This window comes from Anarrhichthys ocellatus, unplaced genomic scaffold, assembly GCF_004355925.1.
Source record: "Anarrhichthys ocellatus isolate YVR2014 unplaced genomic scaffold, GSC_Weel_1.0 scaffold6, whole genome shotgun sequence".
In the NCBI taxonomy this organism is placed as follows: Eukaryota; Metazoa; Chordata; class Actinopteri; order Perciformes; family Anarhichadidae; genus Anarrhichthys; species Anarrhichthys ocellatus.
Window position 1 is genome coordinate 11820826 of NW_022280036.1, and position 12722 is coordinate 11833547.

Genomic DNA, 12722 nt, shown 5'->3' on the forward strand with positions numbered 1-12722 from the left:
GCACAATATTTCCCTCTGAAATGTGAAGTATATTTCGTAGATTTTTAAAGTAACAAAACACAAAAATATGTAGCATGAATGTAAAAAAACTCACATTCAAATATTTTAGTTAGAATATAAACAAAGTAGAAGAAACTGAATAGAAGTAGCACCCAGAAATATAAAGGAAAACTACATTATATTTTTCCATGTAGGATAGCCACCTTGTGCGATAAAAAAGGGAATACTTCTCTCTGAAATATGATGCCGTAAAAAGAAAAAGAAGTACCTTAAGTTTTAAGTAGTACTGCTTAAACATTGTAGCAATGAATAGTACTTCACTGTACTTGGGTCAACCTGTGGTTGAGTATGAAGACCCCGCCCCCTCCAGATATTACTCCCATGACGTCACTACAGATCATTACGGAAGTAAACCGGGCGACGAAACCTGACAGTAACCCAAATAAGTTGGTGTGTACGCTTGACAAATATTTCCAGGTAAGTTGTGGCATCTACACCAACTGTTGTTTGCTTTAAACGTGTCTCATTCTCCAAACTACTTCTGTGCGTTTGATCAGTTTGTTTTGTTTTTGCTAGCGTTGAGCGGGAGCTAGGTGACGTTAGCTAGTACAGAACAGACTGCTAACAAAGCAAAGGCTAGCGAAAAGACAGGTTTAGCAACATAGACCCAAGGGTGTGTTTCTAAACGGGTATATCATAGTGTGGTTGAGTAAATAGACGAATATCTGAGAAATCAAATGGATAAGATGATAAAGTCTAAAATAGCGTGGCGTAACTTAGCCACTTTCGGTGTCCGTTGCGTCAAGCTAAAGCTAACTGTTTTGAACAGTTAAACGTCTGTTGATTACTACGTAGGTTTTGTTAGCACGCTAGCTTAATGTTCTCGTGTGTGTTGTATTTGTTTGGAGTAGTTAAATCTGCGGAGTCATTCTGTCGCGAGGGGTTGGTAATGCTCACATGATTAAGTGAGTCACTTGATCAGAGGTGAGGAGGTTGAGGTTAAATGAACTCTGTAGGATGGTTTGTCCTTCCGTGTGGTGTGTGTTCCTCTCATGCTCTCCTGTTCATAGGTAGTCTGTCATCATGCTGGGCGGACGATTCAAAGCGGAGAGGTTAAGAGTCAACCTAAGGCTGGTCATTAATCGACTCAAACTCCTTGAGAAAAAGAAAAGTAAGTCCAAGACTGAATTAAAAAACCCTGGTCCTATTCCCCTAGTGGACTCGGTGGGTTCTGGTTCATTTGTCTGTTCCTCAAAGTAATGATAGTTTACCGTTTCCCACTCTCCTCATTGACACATTTAAAATGAAGCTGAGCTTGCTCAAAAGGCAAGGAAGGAGATCGCAGATTACCTGTCATCAGGAAAGGATGAGCGGGCTCGGATCCGTGTGGAGCACATTATCAGAGAAGACTATATGGTGGAAGCCATGGAGATCCTGGAGCTCTACTGTGACCTGCTGCTGACTCGCTTTGGCCTCATCCAGTCTATGAAGTGAGTAACTAGTCAACAACAATTGAACATACTGATGTAAAGTGTACGTTAAGTGACTATGGGGAATGTGTGGGTTTCACTTTATTAACTTTGTCTCTGGCGGTCATTTTGGCCTTTTCTTTTAACCCCTTTTCTGTTTTACCAATTAGGGAACTGGACCCAGGCTTACAGGAGGCAGTGTCCACCCTCATCTGGGCAGCGCCTCGTCTCCAGGCAGAGGTGTCTGAACTAAGAACTGTAAGTACTGTCTAGATGTAACATGGCGCTGGGAGCATTGCAAACAATATTTAAAAAGTCCTGTCAATTTATTCCTCTTCTGCCAGCCTTGACAGTTTTATCTCTAAATGCTTCTATCAGGTGTCTGAGCAGCTATGTGCCAAATATAGCAAGGAGTACGGCAAGCTGTGCAGGACAAACCAGATTGGCACAGTCAACGATAGGGTAGGCAATTATTTCCACTGACTTGCCCACAAGTCTGTTCAAGAATGCATGCACCTTTAGCCTAGAAACCTTTTAGCGGCATCTAATCAAATATGATATGTTTTATAGCTGATGCACAAACTGGGTGTGGAGGCCCCTCCCAAGATCTTGGTCGAGCGCTACCTGATAGAGATCGCCAAGAACTATAATGTGCCGTATGAACCTGACGCCATGGTCCGGGTGAGCATTAAAGAATCTGTCATCACTCACTATGAAGGATGAAATCATGCATTGTGTTTATTTACTTGCTCATCCACCCCTGTCTCCGGACAGCCCGAGGTGTGTCTTGGAGAGGAGGCAGACCTGATTGACGTGGACACTGACAAGAAGTTTGGAGGAGGAGGAGGAGGAGGAGGAGGAGGAGGAGGAGGAGGTGGTGGTGGTGGTGGTGGTGGTGGTTTCACTGCTCCTCCTGGTGGTTTCGCTCCTCCTGGTGGTTTCACTGCTCCTCCTGGTGCTATGCCCATGGGTATGCCCATGCCCATGCCTATGCCAACAGCTTTCAACTATCCAACTCCTAAAGGACCTGTAAGAGATTCTTTTTACAGACCATATTCTTTATGATTTTGTTGTGAGTTATGCATTTGGTGATACAAAACTTGCGGAGTAGGAATTGGCGACTTGGATGAAATCTTCAACCACAGTCTATATCGTCCTTTCAACCAAACATGGAGTGCATTTGCCTCTGAAAAGCTCAACACGTTTTTTCATAAACAATGTCCATGTGACTCAAAGTAGTCCACTGTGTACAGTTTTTTGTATTTTTTCCTTCTAAAGCTCCCCGCAAAGAGGTCTGTGGATTATCTTCAGTGATTACTTGTTTTGTGATTTGAATTAACATACCGTTTAACAAAATATGGTCCATTTTATTCTGAAGTAAACGTAACATTTTGGCCCATTTTTTTAACTTTTGAAGTCGGTCATTGTGATGATATGACTGTGTGGCGATGTTAGAAAGATGTAGTTTTACCAGCAATCATTGCACCCAAATACGATGTATGGTTCGAAAAAAATGTTCTTTGTTATCCTTTCTTTGGATGGCTTGAAGTAAATGAGAATTATAAAGTAGCCGTAGTCTGCTGCCTCCCTCGGACTAATACCTGACTGTTGTTTTCCTCCAGGGACAGTTTGACAATCCCACTGGAACCTACAACAACTTCCAGCACCCCATGGGAGGAGGGCAGCCCCCTCAGCTGCCCTCTTGTCCCCCCACATACGAGTCTGTAAGTGACTGAACCCTTCCCATCCATGCCCCCTACCCGTTCCCACAGATGGACAGGGCAGGGCATCATTCAGGGAAGAGCAGTTCATTTAGCTCGCTTGCGGTTTTGCCTGTCTTGACTTGATCATTTGCGCTGACTGGGGCAGATTAGTATTAAGTGTATTTTAGAGAGGGCTGAGACTAGCTAAATCCTCAAGTCTGTTTTTCTGTCACACACTAAAGGTGACGCTTTCTCAAAAATCCCCTGTAGTTTTCCCTTTTTAATTTATTTGTTTTTACTTTTGCACTTAACATAATTGTTAATGCTTTCTCAACACTAAAACACATAATATCATTTTATTTCAATATGAAGACGACATGACACATTACACATTTTCTCTGTGTTTCAGATTGATGACCTAACTGACAAACCTTCTGTTCCTTCCCAGGCCGTAGGTGAGTTCTGCCAACGATCACCAACAGTTCATTTTTGTTTTTATTCTATATTTTTGTTACTTTCAACAAATCCCCCAAAAAAACCTTCAACCTTAATTCCATTTATTCCCTCTGGTGATGTTAATAACGGAGCTACATATAGTCTTATTGTTAGAATGATATAAGAAGATTTGGTGCTGTGGTGATTTACTGCAGCAGGACGGGGTGTGTGTTGATTTTTGGGCAACGATGTTAGACCGTGACAGACAGGAATACGCTATTAGGCTTTGTAATACTTAGGTTACATTCATTGTCTGTTTTGGTGTTTTCATATGATTTTAATAGAAAATAGTATAGGATATCACCAGATTTATCCATGAATTATATTTAACATCACATTATTGAAATCATCCCTCAGGTTTTAAAACAGCATTTGTTCATTCCCATATTTAATTTTTCTGTTAACTAGCGTTTCTTTCTGACCTGCCATTATGTGCTGTTTACATTTTGCCAGTGCACACAGTGCATGCTTTTCCTGTTGTATAAACTGCCGGATATACTGTTGCATAAATTAAATTCAATACCATCTAATATTCTCAGGTCCTGGCCCTTCATCTCAGCTATTTGACAACAACGCTCTCCCAGAACTCCCCTCTGTTCCCGACACACTCCCCACAAACTCCTTCGGCAGAAACGCCACCACCTCAGATGACATCGACTTTGACGACCTAACGCGGCGGTTTGAGGAGCTGAAGAAGAAGACCTAATTGCTTTATCTCTGGTCTTTACACATGCACACGCACACATACACACACACACAGGCATGTGCTGTCATCTACGCAGTTCAGAACTGGAAATGATTCAGATAGCTCTCCCTTCCACGGTGAAGTAATCTTACATAGATATTAAACATACATGTATGCATTCTTACCTCATTTATATAAACATGACCTTGGCAGTTAGCAGAAATCTCATTTCTATTGGCGGTACCAGTGAGTTCCATATGTTTTCATTTCTTACATACAATCATGTGGGTTTTGCCTCCTGTTCACTCCTCTTTAAGGTCACACTGACTTTTATCTTTTCCAGTTTGTCTATGTAACTTAGATTTTAATTGTTGCTTCTCCCTGCGTTTTTTATGGAGGGGGGGTGGGGGTGAATATTTACAGTACAAGCCTTAATTCTACTTTCCACATGCTTTGCTTTGCACTGAGTGACAAGGGTCAGTCTGAGACGAGTCAAACAAGCCAGACTGGCCGGCCCAGTTTGATGGGGAGCTGGCTTTCACACTAACAGAGGCCAGAGATTTCCCCAACACCTGCAATTTATTTAATTTTTACATAAAGGTATGAGGACAGATTGACGCTATATTTTCAGTGTCTCGCTCGGTCATGCAGTTTTGTTCGAGTAGGAAGGACGTTTTTAAACACTCCTTACACTTCAAGGCTTATCTATATCAGAAACAATGTGTACTGTAGGAGCCCTCCTGGAAAAGCCCACGGTGACGCATGTCAGACCTGTTACAGGGGTGGTGGGGCACAGATATAAAGCGATAAAACAGTGTATGAAAACCTTACCATTTACAATGATATAGACATATTTGCAAATAATTGAACTGTACTGGAAAATAAGTTTGGAAGTAGGGAGTTCTTCAATATTTGACAAATATTTTTTTTTTAATAAAAATTATATTCTTCCCTTTTGAATGTCAGTCTTGCCAAATGTCTGCACCTTCTTAACATTAAAGTACTTAAATTACAAGCCGATGTGTGCACACACACGAGCAGCCACACACCCTGATTTGATTGATTAGATGTAAATAGTGACGTCAGAGGTGGTTGGTTTGTGTTGTCCTCTGTGATCATGTGTGCATGTCTCTTATACTGTATGTGCACCACTACATTTGCCTTAGTTACCTCTTCTCATCAGAGGCCTTGCCAGTCTGTACTAGGATTATGTGTTTGTTTTCCATCCAGACCGGATACATGTTATCTGTGTGGGTCTTATTACACTTTGCTTTGCACATAAACAACTCTCTCAAAACCTGTTGCGGTGAAATTTGTAGATTGGATGAAACTCCTGTACTGGCAATATAGTTTGTTTTTATTTCCTGTGGAGAAAAGGGAGTCGGAGGGTTTTTGTTGTCTTACAGACGTGACGTGTCGCCGCAACCTAACCACACCCAGCTCTGCTTGCATGGCAAATGGGCGGTGGACTTGAATGCAATGATTCAGCGATCTCTGGAAAGCCGATTCAAAGGCTGTCTAGCCGGTTGATGGGTTTAGGTTATTGATAGGTTGGACAAAATAGAGAATATTAACACTAAAGAACTGTGATCTGCTCACTGTCTTTTCTATGATAGACTGTTCTTTCATGCTAAACATTGAGACACAAAATTGTGTCTTGTTGCAAAAAAAAAGTTTTTTTCCACTCTATACTAAAATATCAATTTAATAAAAGAGTATTTGGAACTTGAAACTGGTAAGGTTTTTTTCTTCACTATTTGCTGTTATTGTTCACAACACTTTCTCTGCTTTACATTGATGTAGTGTCTATCGTTGACCAGCAAGGGTCCTCAGTGTAAAGGGAAATAAATATTCCTGTAGAGAAATATACTCGGAATAGCACTGACCTACAACCAACTTTTATTCGTAGATTAAGTTGCTTATTTTATCGTTTTAGTTTTTTCCACTTTTATTAATCCTGCATTGTATTGACATACGTTTTCACCTCTAAATGTGTGAGGATAAACTCAAACAAGTAAGGGCAACTGCGGTGGTCAATCGTGGCAACATTCAGACTATTTTATCCTTTTTGACAATTTATCAGAAATAAAGGTTAGATAGATCTTCTGTTCTGTTGAGTTTGTAGAGCTCATTGCATGTTGCAAAATGTGACACATCTTGTGTAATATCCACTAGCATAAGCGGCTGAAGAGAGAGACTGCAATCTGCGGGAGTCTATGTGACCTCTTTGTGGACTCTTCTCTTCATTAAGTACATTAAGTCCATTTTACAGTGTTTTGGTTTAAATACTCTAAGTCCAGTGTTTGCTGAAGAGTGAAGTGCTTTCTGTGTGAATGAGCAGGACATTTTCAGCTAGAAAGGTCAATTGTGCTTTGTTGAATAAACAAATCTGATTTGTTTACATGATGTGCATTTAACAGACATTTTGTCGGACTCTAAGTGCATTACCATAAGTGCATTTAGTCTACACAGCAACAAAAGCTAGATGTTATCAAAGATGTTTGATATAAAGTAAACTTTTTTTTATCAGTAGTTTAGGTATGTGTTCATCACAATGTCACATATGTGTGACCCCGTGACACTAAGAGATTTAGGTTTATCTTTTCCTCATATTGTATCATTGTGTGGTTACTCCAGGCTCCGTTTAAACATCACACAATAAACTGAAAAACTGTTCACCATCAGTAAAGAATATACAGTACAGCAGTATTGACAAAGTAACCTAATCCCTTGAATCAGCCAATCACTGTAGCATTAATGTGGGTCGAGGTACTCTACTGGAAAGTTGTGATGAAAAATGTGTGTGTGTGTGTGTGTGTGTGTTTATATATATATATACATACATACTACTTACATCCTTTGATATAATAGTGTCAGTGAGGCATAATAATTGGTTTTAGTTTCGGCAGTCAGGTTTACAGACTTATCAGCTACTGAATGTCTGAAGCTCTTTCAGTTAAAAGTCACTATAGAATTAAATACATTAGGATATTAGATAATATAGATCTGTTTATTTAAGTTCACACATACAATACATACACAGTATCAATAAATGAAAGCAATAAATCGATCGGTGATTAGATAAAAGCACAGGTCTAAGACAGGACATCAAAGTGTCTTCAAACCTGCTACACAAATCATTCAACGTGAGAACAGACTGAATCTCACAGAAGACTGCATGTATGATAAAAAGTTGTAACATGGACCTTCAGCATGTATTAAAGTGACATGAAGGTGAAATGAAAAAAGTCATGAATTGATAATCGGGTCCCATATGTCCCATATGTTACGTAACTCTACTCCTCTCTACCGGAAGTGAAAGTCCATGTTGGTGTTCAGTCGATGGTCGGACGTCATACACTGTGATCACTAGTCATGTCGACAGCAGTAGGCTGTGGCTGTTAGGAGTCTTCCAACGATATCAATATTTCAAAGATAATAGCAACAAATTTGTGCCAATAATTAACATTGTAAGGTTTTATGATATTCATGCTAAAATACAAAGTATTTCCCCATTTTATGAGCCTTTGAAATATTGTTTAGAATAACAATGAAACAATAAAATGCTCGACTAAAACCCACATTAACTTAAGTAAAATTAATAAGAAGAACAAAGTAAATAGTTTTTTTCTTTGCAGACTGTACAGATTGTTTTATATTATATATTCAATAATCTAGCAGGGCCTCTATTTCATTGCTTGTTGATTATGTTCACTTTATTGATTGCAGACTATTTTTACTCAAAATAACTCAAACTATAACAATAGTACAAAAGATAAAGCATTTCAAAAACAGTTTGGAAACGGCAGGGCGTTAAAATGTGAAAGTACAGTGCAGTGGTTCGTCCAAGAGGGACGGTTGCAATGGATCTTATATCTAAAGTCTTGCTATTGGTTCAATGGTTTCCCTTGTGGTGACGGACCAAATTGTGAGACAGTAGGATATTATTAAAAGAATAACTGCATGTAGATGCAGTATGTGTCTGAGACAGTATGGGTGATATATGGTCTGATCTGATTATGAACATAGAACTTCAGGTTGAGCTTCTTTGTTAAGTTACAAGAGTGTTGTAGATTTCTGTGATGGTGAGTTTGATTTGGGGTCAGACATAGACGTTGAAAATAACAGCCTCCTGAAATGAACATAAGTAACCAGAGATTTTCTTTGCATACACATACATCATCACGGATAGTAAATTCAGAAAGTTAAAACTTCCAGTAAGTGCAAAAGAGTGTTTAAGCAGTGAGGGTGCCGTGGTTCGCAGCTGTGCCCATCGGAGAAGGCAACACATCCTGCTAAATGCAGCTTCCTCACAGTGTGTCCCTGCCAGAGTACCGTCTACACTTGTCTTGTTGTTCTGGTAAATGGAGAAGACAGTGCAGTAAGACTCACAGTACTTTACTGCTCTTAAAAGGAAGGAAGCATGCACTGATACACTGTAGAGAGAGAGAAGTCACTTGGGAGCAGCAGAAAACTAAAAGGGTTGGTTTATCTTTGTCAAAGCTAATATGTTTACTGGTTCATATGCATCATTTCATAAGAGCTCCCTGCAGTTAACCTAAAACAACATGGAATGGATACCTCTGTCTGCTAGAATAAACAATGTATGTATCCTAAAAGGCTGTTCATTCTACCTTTTTTTTGTTCAGTTGTAGGGCTTCAGTTGTCACAGATATTTTATGTTTATTTATAAAAGTTTTTGTTTCAAGTTACAAGCTTGAAATAAGGTTTTTAAGCAAAGCAAATGTACTGAAACCAGGTTATTATTCCCCTTAGTGTTCCAGTGTTATTTCATTATTATTATAATAATTCTCAAAAGTCTTTAAACCTGCATTTACTTAAATGTTGTCCACTTGGGGAAAGCAGAAACAAGCTGGGAATGGTGAACGTGTTAGCAAACAGTTGCCTTTTTACACATCTGGCGGACATGGAGCCACTTGTTCAAATGTAAGTCCATTATTTACTCTGACTTAGCTCTGCTTTTGGTCTCCACCAACTCTTGAGTGTAATATCTGTCTCTTTAGCAGCTAAATGCTACACTTTGTTCACCAGCTAGTTGCTAGGTCTGCTGTTTGGTGCTGAGCAGGTTGTGTATCGTAGGTTTTCAGAGTCTGCTTCATCCAAAAACAACGCTTTGAGAGTCAACAAAAAAATAAAGGTTTGAGCCGTAAAACCAAAGCAATGCACTCAAAGACACTACAACACTCTGTAGTGCTGGGGATAACTGCAGAGTTGGGTGATAATTGTTGGTTTGTTACTTCCAGCACTCATTTTACCCATCATTAATATAAACATACTGATTTACCAGCTTTAAGGATGATGAAAAGACATAGTGTACTATTCTGGTTACATTTAACACCGCACATATCAGATGAACACAGGCAATATCAAAGACAAAGGAAAACGTGTTTTTGAGCACAGCACTTACTTACTTACGGCTAGGAATCTATACATGCCAAGCTGTTCTGGTAACAGATGTGCTGCATGATGTTTTCTTACCTAACAACACCTGCTCAATTTCTTCAGTCTCCTCCACAGCTGCAGGTTTCAGCAGTAGGGCAAAAAACACAGCAACTCCTATCACCTGTGAACAAAAACAAGCCACAAGAAAGCACATTTTCTTAAACGTAGTCATGTTATCCTTTAACACGCAGGAGCATTTTTAGACTGTGTGCTGAGTGAAGTTACTTTTTAAGATGAATCATTTGATACAGTTTGAGTTTTCCCCACCTTGAGAGGCTGCAGTATAAAGATGCTCTCGAAGAGGGAGAGGCCCAGAGACATGACCCACTTGGTGGATTTTTCTCTCCCGTACTGAAAGCCGTACAACAGGGTGAAGAAAGTGGATACGCCGCTGATGGACAGCAACAGGAACCAGCCCAGGAACACACACCACCAAGGCAGCCAGCAGCTCGCTGACCTCCCCTTCCTTATCTTCACGGGAGGCGGGCTGGGCCAAGGAGAAGGATGGATGAGAGGAAGTAAATTCAAGTTAAATCAAATCAGTCATATTTCTACTTTATACAGATATTTTTGTTTCTGTGTGTTGGCCGGAGTGCTGACCAGTAGACCAAATGGCTGCTGAAGACCATCTCAGCCTTGCGAACCAGCAGGTTGGTGACGTTGAGGGTCTGCTGGTACTCTTGTGCACTCGGGAAGTGCTTTTCATCCAGTTTTTCCAGGCACATCAGGAGGTGACAGAGACCAGCCAGGAGGAACATGCTGCAGTACACCCAGTGAGGATCACTCTCACTCTCACCTTTAACAGGAGTACAGACAGACCAGCGCGTCATTTCATTTCTCTGCACAGTTTATACAATTACAATCCCATCTTGGTTTTCATTCAAGATTCACGTCTTCAGTATTGGCTTGGGACTGAGAGCAACAGGCAGCCTGGGGCTTTTCATGAGATATACAGTAGCTGTGCCCGAATAGGACGCCCCAACTGCGTGTCTGTTTGCTGCAAACAAATAACAAAATGAAAAGCTACCTTGCATCAGCTGGATGAATTCATGCACCCTGTCCAAGGCAAGGCCGAGGTCAGTGGTGGACTCCAGTCTGTGCATCTCTGACATCTTGTTCCTCGGACTACTGCTCACAGAAGAAATCATCTCCTCTGTATCCTAGGGATATCCGAGAGATGCACAACAAACCAAAAGCTACATGTACAATGGTTGATCAAACACATGGAAAAGTTAGAGTACATATTTTTCTCCAAAGTCCAAGCCACAAAGCACTTACAGTAAGTGGGCTTACAAGGCCACAAAACAAAGTGCTGAACACACTCGCACCCATAGAAAATAGGACATGCAAAACACACCTTCAGAATAGATGCTATGGTCACTGCTGGAGGTCTCAAGTTCTCCTCAGAGTCTCCTTTTTTGGATTTTGATATCACGCGAGGTCTGATGCTTCTGAAGATGGTGATGATGAGGATGTTGATTGGAAACATGAGAAGACCACTCTGTACCCCCACCATGAGCTCCTCCCGGGTGATTTCCAAAGAACCTGGAGAGACAAAATAAAGATGAAGACGGTGTCAGTTGGTGATGAGAAGCAACAGAATTGGTTGTATGGCTCTCTCGAGCCTCATTACAGCTCTGATAAAGTCTGTGTGCTGCCTGCCCAACAATGAAACAGCACACAGACAAGGTTAGCAACTCGCTGGTGAATACTGCGGAACATTTGGCTTAAGGGGCAGATATTTCTCTCAGGAGCCGGTAGAGAGCCAAACAGAGTTAAAAGGATTCATCAGGTGACCAGAAACAAGACTCCATATGAGGTTATCACCCTTTCTAGAAATTAACTTGATTATTGAACAAAACACGGTATACAAACTCAGATTAGTGTGGAAATTGGGCAAACATTATGAATGTTTTATTGAACTATGACAACTCTGTTCTCAGTATTTATCGTCTGACGTGAGTCCTTTCAAGACTGTTTTATTCATCATCATGCTTTCAACAGAAGCAGTTAAAAGACTCAAATTAAGGACGTTGACTATGACCTTTAAAATAAAACTTGATTGCAGTTTATTACCAATCATTTTTTAAATCTCCTAAGCTCTCAATTTTAACGTAACCCACTGATTACCCCCACGTCTATTTGATCCCCTCCCACCCCTCCCCAGTTGCCTGAGTTCTTAGTTTTAAGCCATAACAATATAATTGGATCCTGTGGTGTTTAGTTGTCAGCTTCTTAAAAATCGATACAGGAGATGCAGAAATTAAGATATTGTGGGTTACTATGTATATGGCCAAGTTGCCTTTTCCTACACCTGTGTCCTCTGAGAGGCAACAAACAAGGTCAGCATTAAGCTAAAGTTTGTAAAGGTGGCTCTCGTCTCTCCTCCCACACATTGATTTATTGCTGCAGGGCTGTGCTGGTGCCTTGATGGTTTAAAATGTTTCATTTGCACATGTGGAAGCGGAGGTGTTGAAGAAGATGGTACAATATATCAGGAGACAACAGACAGCCAATCAACTTGTTTCACTCTCTACTCCAGCTCGCATATTGGCTCCTACGTTTGACCTTTCATCCAAAACTTTGAGACCTTAAGGCGACCTCTCGTTGTATTACATTTTAGATGTTCGTTAGGTTTTATGATCAGTATGGTAACTTTCTCAACTGTGGGTTTGTTGCCTAAGAGGCCTTATATTCTAGAAAAATCTTTAGATGCAGAACACAATTATTATCAACCAACAACCACACTGATAAATGAACATAAAGATTATAGTTCCCTCTGGAATGAAACTTTGCCCTATTAATGAAAGACTGCAAAATTCACCCAACGAGAAGAGTACTGGCGAGTCCTCATCTGTAGGAATGTTCCAGAAGGCGATATTGATGGCCATGGTGCAGAGCAGCAGG

At 40.5% G+C, this 12722-nt stretch overlaps 1 protein-coding gene across 4 annotated transcripts; it reads left to right on the top strand.

Annotated features, from left to right (window-relative positions):
• The first annotated feature begins 377 nt into the window (after positions 1 to 377).
• ist1 (IST1 factor associated with ESCRT-III) lies at positions 378 to 6084 on the top strand. Of its 4 annotated transcripts, XM_031845994.1 has the most exons (11): positions 378 to 477; positions 1075 to 1171; positions 1310 to 1490; positions 1640 to 1727; positions 1848 to 1931; positions 2040 to 2150; positions 2244 to 2341; positions 2402 to 2498; positions 3092 to 3193; positions 3582 to 3627; positions 4207 to 6084. In XM_031845994.1, the coding sequence occupies exons 1-11, from the start codon at positions 382 to 384 to the stop codon at positions 4371 to 4373; spliced, it is 1167 nt and encodes a 388-aa protein (XP_031701854.1). In that variant the 5' UTR covers positions 378 to 381; the 3' UTR covers positions 4374 to 6084. The 4 variants fall into 4 exon arrangements, with proteins under 4 accessions (XP_031701854.1, XP_031701852.1, XP_031701853.1 ...); XM_031845992.1 differs by having other exon boundaries at positions 2244 to 2498; XM_031845993.1 differs by having other exon boundaries at positions 2244 to 2498; positions 3621 to 3627.
• Positions 6085 to 12722: the final 6638 nt, after the last annotated feature.

Coding starts and splice junctions, on each gene's coding strand:
- ist1 (XM_031845992.1), top strand. CDS start 382: ATGACGTCACTACAGATCATTACGGAAGTAAACCGGGCGACGAAACCT. Junction 2,151..2,243: donor AACCTGACGCCATGGTCCGG/GTGAGCATTAAA, acceptor GTCTCCGGACAG/CCCGAGGTGTGTCTTGGAGA. Junction 3,628..4,206: donor TGTTCCTTCCCAGGCCGTAG/GTGAGTTCTGCC, acceptor TAATATTCTCAG/GTCCTGGCCCTTCATCTCAG.